This window comes from Gavia stellata, chromosome 29 (genome assembly GCF_030936135.1).
Source record: "Gavia stellata isolate bGavSte3 chromosome 29, bGavSte3.hap2, whole genome shotgun sequence".
NCBI lineage: Eukaryota > Metazoa > Chordata > Aves > Gaviiformes > Gaviidae > Gavia > Gavia stellata.
This window is the reverse complement of record NC_082622.1, coordinates 5,236,983-5,257,184: the sequence shown is the minus strand read 5'-3', so window position 1 is coordinate 5,257,184 and position 20,202 is coordinate 5,236,983. Positions and strand designations below refer to the sequence as shown.

Here is a 20,202-nt window from a genome sequence, read left to right as displayed (position 1 = left end):
TTCCGGACCTGCCTTGGCGGAAAGAAAGTTGGTAGTGATTAGTCTGAGCCATCAGAAGTGGCATCCCCTAGTTTCTAGGAGAGCTATGTGTTCAGACCCTTGGGCCCTGACGCGGAGAACAATTTGGGAGTAGAGAGGCCGGCAAAGATGACCCGCTGAAGCCTGTTTGCTGGTGCTGCAGAGCTTAAAATAGCTCATGCATTTCCCTTTAGGAGAGAGGCTGACGTGAGGCTTTGGGCCACAGTCCCTTGATGTGTGAGCCAGCCTTCTGGGGTTGTTTGTGAGAGTCTCGGCCGGTGTTCTGTTGAGCTGTTAATCTCTCTGCACTTTTTTTCTGTGTATCACTTATTCATCTTAATGTTCATTTTCAGCTCCCGGCCACTGTTGCAGCATCTGAAGCGCAGAGGAGGCTTTTATGTGGAGCTACAAAACAGCTCGTCACCTGGATTTTGTAGGGTTTGTGTTTTGGAATCCAAGTTAAACAGTGTGGGATTTTGTTTCTCATGGATGGCTACAGGAAAAGCCCTGATTAATTACCATTTAGAGTTACACAAGATGAAAGACAAGGACTCCGTGTAGTAAGGTAAATTCTGCTTTTATCTTTATGTGCTAAAGGCAAGAAATCCAAGGCAGATGATATCACAGCTCACTGAGATTATGTAATTCTTGAAAATTGCATCGAAATCTGCGATTGAGATTATGAAGCATTCTGCCTTTCAGCATGCAACATTTAGTAGTAATTACAAAAACGACTCAAACATTCTTACTGTGTACTTTATGAAGATGTGATGATCCAATTTAGATTACTCTAAATTGCAGGGACTGTCGGATTACCGTTTGAGTTACAGAGACTGAGAAATGTTTAGCCAACTGCAGAGCTGGAAAGACGTGGGTGTTACTCCTGTTGGGCACGAAGTGGTGATTTCCAAAGCGTAAGCTGCAAGGCTGGGGGGTGCCCTGTTGCCATTAACGTCTGTTTAATTAAAAGCTTGACAGTAAGCATCGGGGGTGGCCTGTGAGAAATTCTGCTCTGCTTCCAATGGGATGAGGAGTCTGAAACCATTTCTTTAGCAAATGTGGATCTGTACTAGCGCCGCCCCGTGTATGGGTTGTGGGATCTGACGGGGACCGGGCATGATGTTTTCCGTGTGTGTCTGACTAGAGAAAATTCCTGTTACTTGGACTGTTTTCAGGAGACAGGTTCATATCCCGCATGCCAAGAAGTACCGAACACCCTTAGGTATTTCTCTGAATCCCTTTTGAGGAACAGAGGTGTTCGACTCTGATCTTTGCGTACTCGGTTTCTCATTACTGGCTTGCTAATCCCCAGCTTCTGCTAAACAAGATCTGAGAGGAATTTTTACCTTCCAGCCTTGCTGTCTCCCAGTGTATCTTGTAAAGCATACTGGATACACCAGTTTCTGGATTTAACTTGGGATTTGCTTAGACATGAAATTAATTCAATGTCAGGATAGGGTATGAATTTTGAATGCAATAGCTACATTTAGAAACTGATAGAGCTATTTCAGAAAATGTCACTCTGACAAAGCTTGCTTTACCTTTTTGGCTGGTTAGAGAATTTCTTCAGAAAATATCTCCTTTTTATTTTTCAAGTTACTATGTTTTTCTTCCTTAGCAGTTACCCCCAGTCAAAATGGTTTTACCAAGTGCAGTCAGTTTTGTGAGAAGGGTTTTGGGGGTACTGGTTGGTACACGCTCCGTTTTTCTCACGTTATATCATGCTGCTTCTGTTGTAAGAATTCCGGGGTCGAAGGAATGGTCGATAACGCCGTTCAGGCGATATAGATTGAGAGCTGTATGTGGCCGGGGCTTGTCTTATCCCCTCAGCACACAGGATCCCGGAGGAGCCGCAGGCACAGCAACGCATCTGGATCGCTAATTCATACTTGCTTTTCCTTACTGTTAGTTTTTCACAGAGCACTTCTCTGCGGGTTGTCTGCTCCCACCTGTCCAGCGGTGGGAATTGCAGCCTCTTCCAGCGTTTGCTCCCCGTCCTGTGCTGCGGAGGAGACTGATGTGAGGCTCCCAGCCACACCAGGAGGTTTCATCAGGGCTTCGCTGACCTTGTGGTTGAGCACCGCAGAGACGCAGCGGGATTTTCTCTGCTCCATCTTCTCTCCATCCATCTTCTCGTGATGGGCTGAGGTCTGCTGACCTCAGTTGGGTTTTGGTATTGCTCTTTGGGGATCCTCCCCGTTGAGCGTTTGGAAGATTCTCTTCCCAAACACTTGATGTTTACCAAGGTTGTCTGAATTTTTGGGGTGGGTTGTTTTTGCTACCCTGAGCTCCCAGTTTCTGTCCTGCCCTAGGATTTGACAAGGAGGTTTCTAGGTTTGCTTTGCGCGAGTCGCTGTGCCAAGGAGAATCTGGGCTGCCCAGGGAATGCCTCGTGACTTGGCAGAGCAGCTGCAAGATGCATGGAAGAGGTGGAGGACAGGATCAGCTGCTTGTAACCTGTCCCTGCCGGCTTTGGCAAGGGCTTTTTTTAGAAGAGCTTGGTCACGCAAGGTTTGGGGTTCACTTCCAGACTTACATCTGCTTTGAATGGGTGCTGGGCTTATTTTATTGGTCATCTGGCATGTTTGCGGTGGGGTTACCAGCTTGAAAGGGCGATTCCTGAGCACAGTGATTTTTTTCTTCCGTGAATTTTGCTCAGAACAGATTAAAATCCAACTATTGCTCTCCCTCATCCTTTCTGCATTGTCTCCAGGGCTCAGGGGCAGGAAGCAGGCTCGGCGTTTAAGATCCAGCTTTTCTACCTGATCCCTCACGGTGGCTGTGGCTTCAGCGTTGGGACCTGCAGAAATTTCAGCAGCCCCTTCCAACCAGCTGGCAGGTGCTCTCGTTTTAAATCCTTTCCACTGATGATGGGTCACGAGCCAGGAACCTGACGGAGGTGGTGTTTTGGCAGATAGACTTCTGTTTCCAAGAAACTTTCCTCCCGTTCCCCGAGGGTGGGCTGTTCCCCCACACACAACCTCCTTCCGAAAGGGAGGAAGGAGTAGGAAGAACATGTCTGCTGCCTTCACCTTTTCGAAGAGCAACCCCAGACACGCACCTTGCGGGGCAGAGGAGAGAAATTGTCTTTGTGCCTCATAGACGAGAGGTCCGTTTTGGAGGTTTGTTTTGGTGGGGGAGCGCAGCTCACCCCCCAGTGCAAGTGGGGGGGTTGCAGATCGTGGTCTTGCTGCTTGGGGGGGATTTCCCCTGCTGCTGTCGGAGGAGGGGACACGTTTGTCCCGTGGGGATTGGCGTGGGGTGGCGTGGAGGGATGGGGGGGAGTTGCAGGGAGTTGTAGGCGGCGCGAACTACAACTCCCAGAAGGCTCTGCGGGAGGGCCCGGCCCCAACAGCCAATCAGCGCCCGCGCTGCCTCCCTATAAAAGGCCACCGCGCGCTCCTTTCCGCCTTTCTCTGTGATGGCGGCTGTGGAGGGGTCGGTGAGCTGCGGCGCGGGGACGATCCGCCGCCATCCGCCCTCCTCCGGGGCTCTCCCGTCGCTCGGCCCCGCCACGTCGACGCCCCGCGGGCTCCGTGCTCGGGCGTTGGCGTTTCGAGGCGCTCCGATGGGCGGTGAAGGGCAGCGCGGCCGCGGGAGGGCCTTGCTCCCTCCCTCCCGCCCAGGCCGGGCCCGGCGTGCGGGGAAGATGCCGGTGCCGTCGTGGGTGAGTGAGTGAGTGAGGGGCCTCCGCAGCGGGCTAAAGTAAAAAACCACCCAGGGAGAGGCGGCTGCTGGGCGGAGGAGCCCTGCAGACTTGCCCGGCCCTATCGAAGCTGTGTCTGTCTCGGTGATGTGGCAGATGCAGTCAAAAAGGAGCCGAGAGCGATGGGTTTTTCCTCGACGGTCGCCGCGCAGTTTGAGTAACTGTCCGGCAACATTTCGGGAAAATACATGGCCCGGGAGGGGCTGGGGGGGTTGCCGAGGGGCTGGGCATCGCTGGCCGCTTGTGGGAGCTGAGCCCTGGCTGGGGGGGGGGCAGGTGGTGGCCGGGGGTGCCATCCCCAAATACCTGCTGCTGGGGCCCGGATTGGTGCGCCATGAGGTGGGAGGTGGTGGGTATCACAGTTTTTCTGTTGTTTTAAGATGCTTTTTCTGTCGTCTACCTGAAGCTCAAGACTCTATTCTTCCCCAACAGCATCCTGGCATGGCAGGTGGTCCTGGTGCGCGGGATGGCTGGTGACTGCCTCGGCTCGGCAACGTTGGGCAGGTGAGATGCGTGATTCGGGCTCTGGAGTCTCCCCTTACGCTGGGAATTTGGTTGCCTTCACGGTCTCCCTTGGCTGGAGCAGCGGTATTTCCTGGCCGTCTGCTAGCAGATACTGCTGGCGTGGTCCTCGTTCCTGATGCTGTGGATCCTCTGCAGCGCTCGTGCTTGGGCCCTGCAGACGAGGATTTCCCACTGGCACAGCCCGTTAGAAGTATCTCTCCAGTCATTAAGAACTGCAGAATCCCCTTGTTTCTTGCTCTGTGGAGATGGTGTATGGGTGGGATAAGGGGACTTCCCAATGTCACTGGGCCTGGCTAGTGGCAGAACTGGGACTCAGATCTGATCCAAAGCCAGTCAATCACTCTGCTTTTGCTCCATCTGCCACGCTGGAGCTGTAGCAGGCTTTGCCAGGCGGGCTCAGTGGTGACTCTGCATGTTTATCCAAGAGCTGTGGCTCCGTGCAATAGCTACAGGTCTCCAACAACATGCCAGAGCAACGGGAAGGTCTTTGACTGCTGGGCCTCTTCTGCCTGTTGCTGTCACTCGCCCCTCCTATATATTTTCAGGAATTGGGGTGTTTCTTCTCGCAAGGTGCGGGTGGTTTCTGGGTGAGGTGTGTCAGTGACGTGCATTCGTGAGTCTGCAGCCTGTTGCTGACATTGGGGGTGTTGCGATGTCTTCCAGGGTTGCTTGATGTTTAGGAGCGCCCTCAGCCGATGGCCTGCCCGCTGGATAGACCCGAGGTGAGAACACACGCCCTCGTCAGAGCTCTGTAGCCTGTCCCTCCAGATCCCTTTCCCATCAGATCTGAATACCGATCTTGTGGTCGAAAAAGGAGGAAAAATAAAATTCAAACTGGTCTTGGCCTCTTTGCTGGTGCAGCCCTGCTCTGAGAGGGGCCAGTTGGAAGACAGTCTGTGTTGCCCTTGCTCCTTCGGGAAGGCTGGGATGGGAGTGAAACCCCCTGGTCAAGAGAAATGGATAAATGTGGTGGGCGTAGAGGGCAGAGGTGCCCTGAAGATTTGCAGGCTGGGGTTTGCTTGGGCCGGATCTGACGCATTGATTCCTAGTGCACAGCGGCCCATTGACTTCCTGTGGCTCTGTTTTTTTCAGGAATTACTCGCTTAATGGAAAAGGCCAAGATCTTCTGAGCCCCTGTGCGCCGTGAAGGGGTTCGGTTTGCTTTCCGTAGGGCCTAAATCGTGGGGAAGCTGTGGTGTGGAACACGTACGTGAGTGTCCTTCATGGGTAATTGCCAGGTGTTTGGTGCGTTCAGGAGTGGGATCTGGAGGACAAAGGGCAGTTCAAGCTGACTGTGCCTGTGCTGGAAGTGGCCAGTCCTTAATCTGGGCTTCGCAGGTGGGAATGATCGACTTCATTAGTAAGGTTTTTAACTGGGCGGGCTGTTACCTGGAGGGCAGAGTGTCAGTGAGATCAGTCGTGCCACACCGGCCCTCTGAGCACAGCCTGGTCCGTGATGACTCCTCCTTTTGGAGACTGTTGGATGAATCCTGCGGATATGGGGCTGAGGCCAGGCGTGAGCTAGCTGAAATCACCGCACGGTGCGGGGAGAGGGAACACCAGGGAATTCCTTTCTTAACGCAGGTGAGATCTGAAGCAATGCCGAGTCAAACCGCTCTTCATTCAGGCTGGATTATTTTTATTCCTCTTTAGGTCTAAGTGGAGCATGGAGCTGAGCTGAGCCGGTCCCTGAGGGTTTCAGTGCTGCAGTGCAAGACTTAATTCTTTTCCAGCCCTCTCTGGAAGCGGGAGCTCCCCCAGGTGGGAAGAGCTGCTCCTGTGCTCCACTCACCACGGGGAGAGGGAACTTCTTTGGCTCCGGGTGCTGCTCAAGCTCCCGTTTAAACATTCTGCATGGAAGAGCGGTCACTTCCTTGGAGTTTTCTCAGGAGAAGAGCTTGGGGGAGGGTCTGGACATAAAACATTTTGAGGGTGAATAAACACAATCACTTGAAACTCTTGCTGTGCCTCCTGTGCTTGTGTTTGGGGCGCGCTGGTCTGGGGTGATGCCTGACTGCCTGTGCCCAGGGCTGAGGAGCACTGTGTCCTGCCGGGTACTGTGGGTGAGACTTAAGGTATGAAATATGAGTGACTTTTTCCACCTGAGGTTACAGATCCTGCAGGGTGAGGTTCTTTCGGTTCTCCCGTGGCTGTGCCGCTGGGCTGGATCTCCAGGCAACTGCTGCGTGGCTGGGACGTGCTCTTCGATGTACCATTTTCTCCTGGAAATGGGTGTCTCTCACTTTTTTTTCCTGTGCAAGTTAGTGCTCCTTGTAACGGGAGTTGTCACCCGCAGGAGCTGATACGAAAGCCCTTTGCGTACCAGAGCTGCCTTGACCAGGAGCTGGTTTTCCGCTTTCCCTTCCTCTGGAGCTGGTGCAGTGTAGGAAAGCCGCCTGGGAAGTCACAGAGGTGCACGGAGCGGCTCCTGCCCAGACAAAGGCAGTGCCTCACGATGTAGCCAGCATCCTCTGCCAGAGCCCTGGAGACTCGAGTCACCCGTTTTCTCACCATAGAGAACAAACGGGGGGTGAAACCGGCCCCAGAGCACTCACGGGGGGTCTCATTCCCTGTCAGGAATAACACAGGCGTCAGGAGGGAGAGGGCTGGGTGACGGTGACGTCCCTGCGCCACTGCGGGTGACCGGGGCTGTTTTCAGAGAGCACCTTTGTCCAGGGGACGTGGACCCTTTTTCCCTTCTCCCCATGGGGACTTGAGAGGCCCTTTTCCCATGGAGCTCCTCTCTCCCAGCTCTCCCAGGATTTTGGCTTCCTCGGAGGCACCAGCCCCTCTGCAGCAGCGTGTTTGGACACCTGTGGCCTGGTTGTCCCTGTCTTTGTCACCAAACCCAGGCAGCGGGACAGAGCTGGCATGTGACAACGCCAAACACAAGGTCCTGGGGACAGGAGGAGGAGGACGGAGCCGGTGGCTTCTCCCTCCTCCCCAGGATGGTTTGTTTGTCTGCCTGAGTGGGTGTGAGGCCATAGCTGTCCCCAGGGAAGGCGCTGTGGGGTGGGGACAAGGGTGGAGACCTGTCCCCAGCCCTGCCAGCACAGCAAAGCCCCGTGGGGTCAGGATCCGCCTGGCCTGGGGCTGGTGAATCTGGCCTCGCCGGGCACAGCCGCCGGCATGGGGACGGTAACGGGTCCCCCCCAGGACCCCGACCCCGAGGGACACTACCAGTTTCGTGTCATCGTGCTGGGGGACGCGGCGGTGGGGAAGTCGTCACTGCTGCGCTGCTTCGCGGAGGGGTCGGGCAGGGGGGGTGCGGGGACGGCCACCCCCTGCCCCACCGTGGGAGTGGAGTTCTACAGCCGCACCGTCCCATTGCCGCCCGCCGGCAAGGCCAAACTGCAGCTCTGGGACACGGCCGGCCAGGAGAGGTTCAGGTGAGCTGGAGACGGGGACACAGCCGCTGTTGGGACCCCAGCACCCGTGTGGGACCCCAGCACCCGGCTGACTCACCCCCCCACGCCAGGGTGGGTGTAAAGTCCCCGGCCAGGCGTGCAGGGACAGGCAGCGATGGCTCACTGAGACGGTGACGCTTTAGGGGCCGTTGCAACCTTGGGCTGAGCTTGCAGCGAAGCCGGAGCTGGTTTTGGGGGGCGGCCAAGGGAGCAGGGCTGGGTGCTGGTCCTGGGGTGCCGGTGGGCTGGGGGATTTCCTTCCTGATCACATCAGGCTGGAGCCAGGAGATCCTGGGAGCATGAAAGAGGCTCAAACCAGGCTAAAGAGCCGGGTGCTGTGGCTGGAGGGAGGGGTCCTGTGCTGCCCCCATCCCTGGGAGCCTGTTGGGGGCCCCAGGGTTGGTCTGGGGGTGCCCCGTTTCTGTCCAGTGCTTGGCCTCATCGGCACCCACCCATGGGTGCTGCCACATCCCTACTGCACCCTGGGCTGGGGGGAGAGGCTGGATGGAAGGACCCCCCGAGCCCCTGCAAAACCCCACAGGTCTCCTCTGGAGCCCCCCAGTTTGGGGGTGGGATGCTGAACAGAAAATTAGGGTGCAGATGGTCCAGGCAGGTCTCCCCTTCCTGCTCCCAAGGTCCCAGCTGGGACCCAAAAAGTCCCTGTCCCGGGGAAGTGGGTGCAGGGGCTGGTGGGTGCTGGGGTGCCTCCTGACCCCCCCCCCACCCGCTGCGCCCAGGTCCATCACCAGGTCCTTCTACCGGAGCGCGGCGGGGGTGCTGCTGGTCTTCGACCTCACCAACCGGGCGTCCTTCGAGCACGTCCCAGAGTGGTACCGCGAAGCCGCCGGGGACCGGCCCCCCGCCTTTGTCCTGGTGGGACACAAGTGCGACCTGGCGGCCGAGCGAGCCGTGTCGGCGGAGGAAGCCGGGCACCTGGCCGCCACCCTGGGCATGGCCTTCGTGGAGACCTCGGCCCGCAGCAACCTCAACGTGGAGTTGGCCTTCCAGACGCTGGCGGGGGGCATCCAGCGGGCGCTGGGACGGGGGGCCCTCGCCCCTCACCGGGGCTGTGGCGGCATCAGGCTCATCCCCAGCCGGACCCACCGCCGGCCCCTGGCACGGGGGGAGCCCCGGGAGCGCTGCCAGTGCTGACAGGGATGGTGGGGGACACGGGACCCTCCACCCATGGGGATGTCTCTCTCTCTCCACCCAGCACCCTGCAGCTCCCTGCCCTTGGGCGATGCGCGGGGCTGCGTCCCCACCCGGGCTCAGGTTTATTTGAAGCCTTAATCTGAGAGCTCTGAAAAAATAATACTCCCCTGCAGGAGTGTTTTTAATAAATTTGAGGTTTTTCCGCACTAAATAAAGGCCGTGCTGAGCGTCGGAGCCCTGGCAGGGACACACCACCGTGCTCGACTCATGACATGGGGGATGCTCTGCTTTGGGGGGTGTGTGTGTGGGGTGTGTCACTGGTGGGGTAACACACACCCACAGCTGCATGTGGCCGTGTCACTTGACGGGCCTCTTGTTCCAGGGCCACCCCCTGGGAAAATGGGAGCAGGCAACCCCCGAGTGCTTCCAGCCGGATGGAGCCAAGATAAAGGGAGCAAAGGGGCTCCAAAGGGGCCACCCAGCACCCATGGCGGGGCAGGAACGCCTCCTGGGTGGAGGAGCGGAGGCGCCCGGCGCTGCCTGCCTGTACATGCGCCTGGCGCGGGGGCGGCGGGTCCCAGCAGACGGCGGAGCTGCCGATGGAGCCGCGGTGGCAGTACCAGTTCCGGGTGATCATGCTGGGGGACTCGACGGTGGGGAAGTCCTCGCTGCTGCGGTGCTACACCGAGGGTGTCTTCCTGGACGCCGTCAACCAGACAGTGGGGGTGGACTTCTACGTTCAGTTCGTGGAGCTGGAGCCGGGGCTGCGGGTGAAGCTGCAGTTCTGGGATACGGCTGGGCAGGAGCGGTTCAGGTGGGTCCGGCTCCGGCCGTGGCGTGGGGAGGCGTGATGGAGGTGGGGACATCCCGGGAGTGAGGTGTCCGCCGGATCTGGGGTGCTGGTCGGATGTTGTGATTCCTCGATACAGCCGTGTCCCCACCGGTCCCCTTGCTGGGGGGAGCCCCATGGGTGAGGAACCACAATGCCCAGCACCGGGCAGGGGCCCGGATGAGCCAAAGCCAAGGGTGTTCCGCAGGGAAGGAGCCCTCGGGGTTGCCTGGTAAGCCCTGGCTCCAGCTCCAAAGTGGGTACAGGGCAGGGACGGACACCCCCCAAGCACCCCTCTGCCCCACCAGCTGCAGAGGGCTGGGGAAGAGGATGGGACCCCACTGGGAGCTGGGCAAAGCGGCTTCCCCAGCTCTGCTGCCAGGAGCCTTCACACCTCACCGCCGGGGCTGCCCACCGCCGGCTGGGCTGGCTGCTGGGGACAGGGGAGCTCAGGGGATGTGGCTGCTGGGGACAGGGGAGCTCGGGGGATGTGGCTGCTGGGGACAGGGGAGCTCGGGGGATGTGGCTGCAGGGGACAGGAGAGTGGCAGGGGATGGGAGAGCTTGGGGGCCGTGGCTGCAGGGGACGGATGAGCTTTGTTGGCCGAGCAGGGACGGAGCTGCCTGGACCACTTGTTGATACAGCAAAAGGGCTGATTCTCCTCCCGCGTACGATGGCTTGGGAGCAGCGTGCCGGTTGCAGGGGGCAGGACGTGGCTGGGGCTGCAGGGAAGATGCTGCCCAAGGGAGCCCCGGGGGCTGCTCACCCTGTTTCTCTTTGCGCCCCAGGTCTGTGACTCGCTCCTACTACCGCAACTCGGCAGGGGGGATGCTGCTCTTCGACCTCACCAACCGCGCGTCCTTTGAGAACGTCCGGCAGTGGCACCGGGAGGTGACGGACACGGTCCAGCCATTCGGCATCGTCTTCTTGCTGGTGGGGCACAAGAGCGACCTGGCAGAGCAGCGGCGGGTGGGCAGGAAGGAGGCAGAGAAGCTGGCAGCCTCACTGGGAGTGCAGTACATCGAGACCTCGGCCAAGGATGCCAGCAACGTGGTCCAGGCTTTCCAGATGCTGACCCTGGCCATCTACCAGGCGCTGCAAACGGGGCGGCTGGCTCCCACCGAGGCGTGGGACGGGGTGAAGAGCAGCATCCCGCTGCCGGTGCCGCTCAAGGCTCGGGTGCCGGAGAAGGAAGAGAAGCGGAAGAGATGCTCGTGCTAGAGCTGGGGTCGCTGGCAGCCTGCCCCAGTGGGGCTGGGACACGCCGGGCTCTGCCGGGCTCTGCCCACCGTGATGCACAGGAGGTGAGGCAGAGATCGAGAACCGGGGTGCAGGCAGGAGCAGCGAGCGACTGCGAGGGCGCATTAAATACCCCCTGTTCACCTCTCCGCCTGCCCGTGTTTTCCTGGGGAAGGGGAAGCGGCCAGCGCCGAGGCTGCCCACGGGAAGGGTGAGGTCCCCAGGCAGGATGGGGCAGCGCTCTGCAGAGGTGGGTGTCACCCCCATTCCCTTATTCTCTCTCTGAACCCCTTTGTACAAGGCTGTCCCCGTCCCCCAGAGAGGAACCGCAGGTCCTCCCCGATCCCACCTCAGATCAGTGTTGATCTGAAACCTTTTACTACCCAACCTCTTCACTCAGAGCTGGTCTCCATGCTCGGGGGGAGCAAGGCACTCTGGTTTGAACAGCAGCTCCTCCCGGATACCCCGAGCTGTAGCAGCCGGTGAACAACTCCCCATCCCTCCCGGCAGCAGCCGAGTACGGCTGCGGTGCAGGAACAGCTTCCCTCTGCCCTGAGCACCAGTCAGACTGGCCTCACCCAAGAGCCTGGGTGCATTTACCACGCTCCACGGCTCCTCAGCCGGCACTTACACGAGAGGAGGAGAGAGCCCGTACTGGTTTCTGAATTATTCCAGCCAAGGCGGTTTCCCCTGTAGGTCCCGGGAGGCCGAGCCCTCAGCAGCAAGCCGGGCAGGGAGGACAGGCCCCGGTCCTGTCCCCGAGCACGCAGAAGCCTCCCTGTTGTGCAGGGCAGTTTGCAGAGCTGCCAGCTCCCTCTTCACCACGACAAACAGCACCTGCAGCTTCTCTGATGAAGGCTGAGCAGAGCAGGCAGGAACAGGCAGTGGGACGTGGCCTTTCTTTATGTCTCAGGCAAGGAGAGAACCAGGATCACCTTGGTTTCTTGTCCTCGGCCACCGTGTCCCACCTCTAATGGTCCAAATATCCCAGCGATGGGCAAACTACTCACCCTGGGCTGGATGTGAGGAGGGGAAGCCGCCTGTCTGGCCCTATGAGCATGGCAGAGGCCAACCAAATCCTTCCGCTCGCTCTAAGCCCCAGGGCAGGAGATCTCTGAGCAGAACAGCACCACAGGCAGAAATCAGGCAACGAGGAGGCCGCCCGTTCCACTTGCAATCCCTCCGCATGCTGTTTGAGGAGCACAAGACTGTGCCATGGTTTTAGATTAATAATTTTCTTTATTAATGTAAAACAAATGCAAGTATTTATATAAACACTGACATTACAAAGTACTGGAGCAGGTAGGGGCAGGAAGGAGGAAACAAAAACCTCTACAGATGCTTCTAATACTGTCCCACACAAGATCAAATGCTCTGTCCCTTGGATAATCACTTATACGATAAACCACTTTCAAGTCACAAATAAAAGTCTTTGTTTTGAGATACATTGCGCTCTTAGGGGGGATGAGGAAGGGGGCGTAGAATGTTTTTGGCAGATCTCCTCATAAAGTCAAGATATTGCTGCACCATTAATAAAAAATATATGCTTCTCTGTAAAGCATTAAAAAAAATATCCCGTGGATGGCATCGTGGAGGCTTCAGTGGAGAGGCAGATATCTCAAATGCACTGGCGTCTTCTCCCGGCTCTTTCCAGGGGCTATTTCTTGGTGGTTTTGCGAATCAGTGCCATTCTCTGTAACAAGAAAGAGAAAAACATGGGAAGCCGAGCGTCTCGGACAAGGCTACTGCAAAACAACCTGTAGCTGTGCAGGAACGAGCTATCTCAGGTTCTCTCAGGACACTGCCTGACTTGTTTCCACACAGGTCTTTCAAGTCCATTTGAATCTTAATGGGGTCCCAAGCTGGAGCCAGAGGAAAAGAAAGCGTCTGCGCTCCTCTCCTTGACACCCGGGGCTGGGAAATAAAACACTGAGGCTAGCGAGGGGCAACGGGATTGAACAGCGCCGGGGATCACCCCTCCCTCAGGGCCTCCTCTCTCTGTGCCCAGCAGCTGCTGCGGGAGCTTCAGGAGGGGAGATACAACAGCATCCATGAACTCCAACGGCTCCTGCAGGGCAGCTCCTCCCCAGCTCGGACCGTACACTTAAAAAGCAATGGCCCAACCCAGTTAAAGCAAAATTAAGGGGAAAAAAAACCCCAGAGCTGCTCAGCTCCAGTCTACAGCTGAAACCCCAGGACGACGGTGTGCTCTCTGCTACACCGTCCCCGGCCTTGAGGCTTTTTGCAGCTGTTTAAATTCTTACGTGGCGAGCAGCCCGGAGTCCCGACCCTTACACACAGACACAGGAGGTGCCGTACGCTGCTCACGGAAAACCCGAGCGCAGTGTTGGGCTGCAGACACAAAATGGCCCCAGGAACTTGAGCCACAGCCTGCCAAAGAGCGCTGCGGTTCCCCTGGAACATCCAGACTCCTGGAGCGGGTCGAGGGGCTACACCAGCATTTAACCACCCCACGCCTGGGTATGGATTTTCTAGTGAACCAGAGGAGTTAGCAGTGTGTTTTCAGTCCCTTCTGCACAAAGGCAGAGCACACAATCTGCAAGGAGGCAGCTGACAAGCTACCATCTGCAGTTCTCAGCTGTTTTTTAACCTTTCCAAGCTGGGATGCCCTTCAGGCAGCAAGTACTGCTGCTTCTCTTAGGGCACAGCCAGCACGGCACCACCACAGAGGAGCCAGAGCAACCTCAATCCTCTCTGCACAAACAGGCGAGGAGACTCTGGAAGTTATTTCAAGTCCAAACCACTCGGAAGAGGCTACAAATTCATGTTGTGCCAGGAGTCCAAGACCGCTCTCTCCGTATCAGGTTCCTACCATGCGATTCTTGGTGTTACTGAGAACTCCTTACCTGTTTGTGAGCTTCTGTAGTGCAGGCTTTTTTGTAGGGCCTGATTTCTTCAGAACCAAATCCCGGGATCCACATATTCCACTGACGCTCTGGAAGAGAGAGTGCAGGTCAGTACACTCTACCCCAACCAAACCAGTGCTAGAGACGTGCTAGTGATCCGCATACCAGCTGTAAAAGCTTCACAAGAGCAGAGCAGCGGAGGGCTGCACAGCATTAAACATGGTAAAGACGCAGTCCCTGTGCTAGGGACTTTCCAACACAGGCTGACGGGCAGCTACAAACTGCACAACTGCAAAATTTGGAGAGGGGATGGTTAGGGGCAGACACCCCGTTCATCCCTTGATTATTAAGGCATTATTAAGTAGCAATGAATTAGTAGCTACTTGTGGGTTTCCACTCCAACACCGCAGCCGTGCCCTGACTGCAGGGCGTGCGCCCAGCTCTCAGCTGAGGGGAAAAAAAAAAAATAAAAATAATAAAAAAAATCACTCACCAAGATGCAACTGGACGTCTTTCACTTCCAGGGTGTTCGACTTGCGATGCCGTGCAAGCTGGCAGGCAGCCGTCACCACGCTCTCTATGAAATCATCGGCGATCTGCAACAGCATCTGTGGCAGAACAAGGACAACAACCGGTCTTATCAGTACTGAGCAGCTGAAATTATGCAGAAAGTATGAAAATGAACGTGCAGAAGCTAGTATTTCAAAGGCATTTGCTACAACTGTTGTTTCAAAACCCTTCTCGACGCTGGGACGCAGAAACAGACACAGATGGCTGAAGGCTGCAGCGAACATGAGAATACGGCGGTGTTATATGAACCAGCCCTCCCTGCCTTGGAGAAAGGGCCACCGCGCCGTGAAAAATCCCAGATTAGCTCTTTCTGCAGCCCCTGCCATGGGTTGGTACCTACTTCCTCCACATCTTCATCCAGCTGCTCGTTCGGATCCACCTCACGCACCAGGTCCTGCAATTTCTTCTTGGTTAAAACCTGAGCGTGTGGGAGAAGAGGAACGATTTACTGCCCTACTTTAGCAAAGCAGATGCCCACGCAGCACAGCCACAAAAGACCTCCTCCCCCACTACCCCGAGGCCCAAGTCACACATATTGACACAGCGTTATCGCTTCAGGAATGGCAGAGATAAGAAATATGAGGTGTTGAGGAGTCATTTTCAAGCACCAGTGGTCGCTCTGAACAGAAAGTGGAATGCAGCAGGCTAGGGTAAATAAGTCTTCTGCACTAAACCAGCACTAAAATGCCACCAGCTGAAGCAAGGCTGCTGGCAAGAGGGGACAAAGGCAAAACCAGAAGTCTTAAGGGGCAGACAGCAAGTGCAGGAAACATATCGGTGACTAAATTTGTGCTCAGGGCACGGAAGTATTTCCATGGCTCTAGCACTTATCAGCTTTAGTGTTTCAAATGGAAAACAGAGAGAGATGAGAGCGCTGGGTTATTCTAGGGCAGAAGGCAGCACCCTCTCAGGCCAAACATGGTAGGGAGCAGAAATTTTACTGCTGCTGAACAACAGCAGGGCACTTAATCTTATAGGATATGGATGAAAGTTATCACCACCGATCTGTCAGCCTGATCCAGACACACATGGGGAATTCCTGCCCTTCCTGGTTCCCTTACACCAACGGTGAAACTGCTGTGCGTGTGTTTGCGTCAGGGGACTAGCACACTTCCAAGAGAGGTGACGGCGCCAGCAAAGCCCGCAGAGAGATCAGGGTGCATTCCCGGAGCGCTTGCTGCGCAGCAGCGTACTTTATGCACGGCAAAGACTTGGCACCACGACAAGCAAACACACAGCTCCTCTCGCACCACCCCAGTAAGACGCAGGCTACAAACCTGCGCTTTTATTTCTCCCAGCTAAACTGCATTTAAAAAGAATTTCCCAGTCACACCCCCAAGATCCATTTTCCTGAACCTGAGAAAAAGACTACGCCTACAGCGTCCATACCCCATCCAGCCTGAAAGGGAAGGTAAGAAATACATGAAGATGTTTGCTCACTCAGTAACTGATACTTTAATAGACATTAAATTTTTGCTGGTAATTTAAGGAAGGAGAGGGATTAAGCTGCAGGCAGGTCTGAGCATCTTCCCCGTTGTCCTAAAGTCAGGGATGAAATTACCTGGTTGCTTTCAGGACTGAGCCGTCCTCCTCCGCTGGGCGTCCCCGGCATCTTTGCCACGGTGGTGCTGTTGGCCATGGAGCTCTGCGGGGGAGTGCTGGCTGGTTCTGGCTTTATCGAGGAGAAGTTGGAGAGGTTGATCAAGGTAGAAGGGCCAAACTGGTTCATAATCTGTTGGGCTTTAGCTTTTAGATCGTAAAGCTTATCTAGGTCCTGCTTCTTCTTGGGGTTGTGGGGACCCAAACCAATCAACTGGAAAAGGAAACAAAAGCCACAGTTAGCAAACAGAGAAGGAATTCAATGGGGCGATCACATCTTTGTCCAGGGTAAACTGCAGTGTCCTGTCACGGCCCAGAGGTTTACAGAAGATCGGGTCTCTCTGGACGCAGTAAGAAGGGAGAAGCAATGTTTAGAAGAAGAGAAAACATTCCCTGGTACATGGAATATGAAGTTTGCCACGAGAAGCACAGCGGCTGCACGCAGCGCCCTGCCAAGAGGCGGCAGCTCTGCAGTGGCACTGACCCGCCAGCTCGTTCCTTCAGCCGAATCCCACGCGCATGCCCACCCCTCACCCTCCGGTCAGGGCCTTTCTGAACACGTTTCACTCAGACCACAAACAGCTTCAGGGAAGAGACCACGCAAAGAAGATTTAACTAAAGGACACGACTTGCTCCCACAGCAACAATGCAGGGGAACAGCAGGCGCAGCATTTGAGTCTTCATCTCCACACTCCACGGGCCTGAGAAGACGACAGGGTTCAAGCTCCCTTGGGTGTCTGCCGCAGGGCGGTGGTCTGGTTTTCGGCAACACCGCACTTCAAGCCTGACCCGCAGCGATCCCTCGACACGAGCTTGACAACACAGGGTTCATTTTTGGTTCTGAGAGCACGAGTCTGGGTACTCAGAGGTAACATGACGGAAAAACACACGTGCATGCCCACACCTCTGATTTGTTCTTCCCATAGCGGGCAACTGACAGCCACAGTAAAAGAAGTCAGGTTTACTGAGCTGTTAACGGTGAACCAGAAGTGGGATGCAGCAGCTTAAGTGGTTACTGAGATCTTCCAGGTTCACCTTTCGGTGCCTGAAGTTATTCAGGTTATTGGCCACTGAGCTAACACACAGACTGACTGGCAACTACTATATTTCACGGCTGGAAGGTTCTAAACCCCCAGCTTGATGAAGCTGTGCTCTGTTCTCACTGCTCCGTGAAAGGAAACTCGTCCAAACCCCGGGCCTTCCACCCCCACAGCCGCTGTGGGCAGCAGAGACAGGTCTGTCCGTGAAACGAGCGTTTAAGGAACAGTTTGATGTAAAAGCCCCTCACACAGCGGCTGCAGCAGCTGCTGTTGGGTCCAGAGATGGGTGAGATGCAGCCGCTGAGAGCGGATGCCTCTTCTGAAAAGCCCGTGCGTTTCAGGGTGAACTTACTTACAAGAGAAGAAGAGAGTTTGTTTAAACAGCTTTACAGCACATTCGCATACAAAGTGGTGAACGGAGCGTCTGCTAGCTACCTGAGCTACAAATAGACGTTTTCCCCTCATCAGAGCAAGCTTTGTTAGTTTGGATTAATTCATACCAAAACACAAACCAGAAATCACACAGGAGTACTTAGAAGCAGCTGCTTTAGTGCTTCATTCCAAGGCACACTCATGCACTGCCGCACCTACAGACACGGAGCCCTTTGAGGAGAATTTATACCCAAGAAGCACTTCTGTAGCGCCGTCAGCAAATTCCTTGCTCAATTTTAACTAATTAACGATAGAAAACCATTACACTCACACCCTAAACCCCCTCAGCTGGCATTTCTGGACAAGGAGCTCAGCGCAAGATCAGGAGGGACTTCAGCGTGCTAGTCTTGGTTTTAGCTTAGGCTGATCTCAGGCTGCTCACCCCACACCTCACTTTACAAATCCAGAAAGCAAGAATTCTTACCCACCATGCAGGGAGAAAGCTCTGAAATCCTTGGGCAGAAAGCACTTTATTAGCATAAAGTCATTTTGTTCGTTTATTTGCAGATCTTGTGGCACACTGCACGTGCCGTTAAGATCACCGAACACAAAACTAACGGGATGTGCAGATCCCCAGGACAAAATCCCGCATGCCAGCCCCGTGGCAAACCCCGGCGCTTTACTTACAGCTATCTGAGTGTCTAGATCTTTAATTACATCAGCAACCGCTGTGGGGCCGGCGAACGGAGAGGCCATTTTCCAAAGCCTTCCCAGTACGTCAGCAGTCAGTGTTAACCTACTCTTGCTTCTTCCTCTTCCATATAACTCTCATTCCTACAGGAATACCGGATATTTTTCGTATCACCCATTCTATCATAAGATCACGAGAGGAAAGTTTCACGCAAGAGAGCACGTGCTGTCCTTACTACAGCGTGAGAGGGTTTATCTATCGGAAGATACTACACAATTGTGAGCAGTATGCGAGCGTACGCTGCTGCAGAGGACGAGGCATCTCCCAGGATCCTGAAGCGGGAGCAGAAATTTGGCCAAATTTCATTTTTCTGTCAGAAGACAGAGTATCTTGGCATCTGCTGACAGCAGCGACGTGCAGGTGAGCCCAGACCTGCGCAACAGCAGCTTCCCTCCACAGCAGGAGTAGGTCTGGTGGCCACAATTAGCGCCACCGACCCGCTGTAACTCATTAGCGCTGACAGCGCAGGGTTACAGCTGTAATTAAAGTCTACGTTAAAGCCAAACAAACCTTCGGCGCATTCCCTGTAGTGCTCGAGGGCTCCCACTTCCATTAAGACGTAACGATTTTCACCAAATCTTTAAATAGTTTTGCAAAGGACCGTTCGGTCTGGGTGTCTCTATTGTTAATAAACTGTGAAAGTTCTTGGGGTTTGCTTTAGTTATTATAAATGTGAGACAAAGTCCTCCCTTACGCTGCTAGAGGAAGTGTCTGTTGTGAGCACTTATCCCTCAGGTGCACCAGCCAAAAAGATACGAATAAGAAAGTCTTTTTTTTGCCCCTGGGTGTGTTTGTTAGATGCTGAAGAGTAACTCGAATCTCCTTCCTCCTCGATGCACAGCTCCCAGCTTCGCGGTTTACCCTCGAAGCCCCGACACTCGGCATCCAGGGAGGCAGCAGCTCCGTGCACGCCGCTCAGAGGTTTCCTTCCAGCATCTTCCCAGCCACCAACCTAAAGAGCTCACCAGCCCCGCGACTGCCCACGAGGAACGCTATTACCGGAGCCAACGACACCTCCCCGTGCAAAACGTTTCCGCCGGTTACCGGGGAGCCGCGGCCAAAGCCGTCGGGAAAAGCCAAGGTCACCGACTGCCGCCCGGAGCCGCCACCGCCACACACCGGGCCGGGCCCCGGCTGTCAGGGCTGCGGCGGTCGCCCCTCAGGCCCGAGGACCCGCCCCCCCCGGCTACTGACTGCCACACGGGAGGGGGTTTGAACACCGGCTCCAGACCCGGCCCTCCCGCGGCCCATCCCGGGGAGCGGCGGGGCACGGCCTGCCGCGCCCACCCCCGGTCTCCCTCCCAGGCCCCTCCGTATTTTAGGCTGCAAAAGCCGGTGTTAAATAGCCGGAGCCTCCCGCCACCAGGGGAAGGACCCCCCCGAGCGCCCCCCCCCATCCCGTACCTCCCCATGACCCGCGGACCGGACCGAGGCACCGCTGCCGGCTGTGCTCCCTCCGCCGCGCAGCCCGAGCCCTTCCGGGGGCACCGCCCGCCGCCACCCGGAAACACTTCCAGCGCCGCCAATGAGGAAGGAACGTGGCTGCGCATGCGCACCGCCGCGCCAGCTAAAGACACCCCTTCATCTTCTCGGTGTAGGCGCGGAGGGGAGACGCCCAGCATGCCCCGCGCGATTTGCATATCGTTTTGGGGGGCAGAGACAGCGGGGAGATGGTGTTGTTTTGGGGAAAACCCACAGAAATGGCGGAAAGGAATGAGGCAATGTGGAAAGAAATAGAGGAGGAACAGGAATCCGGGTGCAAGCCTTCAGGCGGGAGGCATGCCTCGCCGTGAGCTCGACGGTACCCTGGCGCTTTCCGGTGTCGACGGGGCGGAAGCGCAGCTTTAAAAAGGGCTTCTGCCGTGCGTGGCACGGGGGGGCCGCGCGGCCGCCCTCGCGGAATCGACATCAAGAGATTTCGGAAGCACAATTTTTGCAGTGGGGGTCGCCGGTAACCGTTTGTTCCGGCGCCCCGAGGAGCGTCAATGGCAGAGTTAAGGGCGTGATGTGGAGGGCAGCGTGTGGCACATACGGGTACCGCGCGTCATTACGCGGGAAGCGGTGTGAGATACAGCGGCGCGAGAACGATCGATGTACGTATATATATATGTATTTAAATAGGATTGT

General features: G+C 56.1%; 3 protein-coding genes, 1 long non-coding RNA gene and 5 other non-coding genes across 11 annotated transcripts; 8 read left to right on the top strand and 1 right to left on the bottom strand.

Moving 5' to 3' along the window:
* Window positions 1-3,777: 3,777 nt before the first annotated feature.
* LOC132319683 (small nucleolar RNA SNORA16B/SNORA16A family) lies at window positions 3,778-3,916 on the top strand. Its single transcript, XR_009484537.1, has one exon. It is a non-coding gene; the product is annotated as a small nucleolar RNA SNORA16B/SNORA16A family (small nucleolar RNA).
* Window positions 3,917-4,069: 153 nt separating this feature from the next.
* Window positions 4,070-6,210, top strand: LOC132319629 (uncharacterized). Its single transcript, XR_009484519.1, has 4 exons — window positions 4,070-4,228; window positions 4,913-4,971; window positions 5,342-5,455; window positions 5,903-6,210. It is a non-coding gene; the product is annotated as an uncharacterized LOC132319629 (long non-coding RNA).
* On the top strand, window positions 4,658-4,788 carry LOC132319672 (small nucleolar RNA SNORA44). Its single transcript, XR_009484526.1, has one exon. It is a non-coding gene; the product is annotated as a small nucleolar RNA SNORA44 (small nucleolar RNA).
* Window positions 5,009-5,126, top strand: LOC132319673 (small nucleolar RNA SNORA61). The gene has a single exon (XR_009484527.1). It is a non-coding gene; the product is annotated as a small nucleolar RNA SNORA61 (small nucleolar RNA).
* On the top strand, window positions 5,695-5,765 carry LOC132319679 (small nucleolar RNA SNORD99). The gene has a single exon (XR_009484533.1). It is a non-coding gene; the product is annotated as a small nucleolar RNA SNORD99 (small nucleolar RNA).
* Window positions 6,211-7,378: 1,168 nt separating the features above from the next.
* RAB42 (RAB42, member RAS oncogene family) lies at window positions 7,379-8,808 on the top strand. Its single transcript, XM_059830919.1, has 2 exons — window positions 7,379-7,638; window positions 8,394-8,808. The coding sequence occupies exons 1-2, from the start codon at window positions 7,379-7,381 to the stop codon at window positions 8,806-8,808; spliced, it is 675 nt and encodes a 224-aa protein (XP_059686902.1).
* A 346-nt stretch (window positions 8,809-9,154) lies between these two features.
* On the top strand, window positions 9,155-10,858 carry LOC132319614 (ras-related protein Rab-39B-like). The gene is given in 4 exon segments (XM_059830670.1): window positions 9,155-9,242; window positions 9,245-9,306; window positions 9,309-9,622; window positions 10,426-10,858. Coding segments are annotated over 4 exon segments (897 nt in total).
* Window positions 10,859-12,101: 1,243 nt separating this feature from the next.
* On the bottom strand, window positions 12,102-19,528 carry TAF12 (TATA-box binding protein associated factor 12). 3 transcript variants are annotated; one of them, XM_059830849.1, is made up of 6 exons: window positions 19,480-19,528; window positions 15,875-16,126; window positions 14,654-14,731; window positions 14,237-14,351; window positions 13,744-13,832; window positions 12,102-12,569 (listed from the first exon to the last, which is right to left on the bottom strand). In XM_059830849.1, the coding sequence occupies exons 2-6, from the start codon at window positions 16,040-16,042 to the stop codon at window positions 12,534-12,536; spliced, it is 486 nt and encodes a 161-aa protein (XP_059686832.1). In that variant the 5' UTR covers window positions 16,043-16,126; window positions 19,480-19,528; the 3' UTR covers window positions 12,102-12,533. The 3 variants fall into 3 exon arrangements, with proteins under 3 accessions (XP_059686832.1, XP_059686833.1, XP_009805202.1); XM_059830850.1 differs by having other exon boundaries at window positions 19,504-19,523; XM_009806900.2 differs by lacking the exon at window positions 19,480-19,528 and adding an exon at window positions 18,012-18,080.
* A 393-nt stretch (window positions 19,529-19,921) lies between these two features.
* On the top strand, window positions 19,922-20,050 carry LOC132319677 (U11 spliceosomal RNA). Its single transcript, XR_009484531.1, has one exon. It is a non-coding gene; the product is annotated as a U11 spliceosomal RNA (small nuclear RNA).
* Window positions 20,051-20,202: the final 152 nt, after the last annotated feature.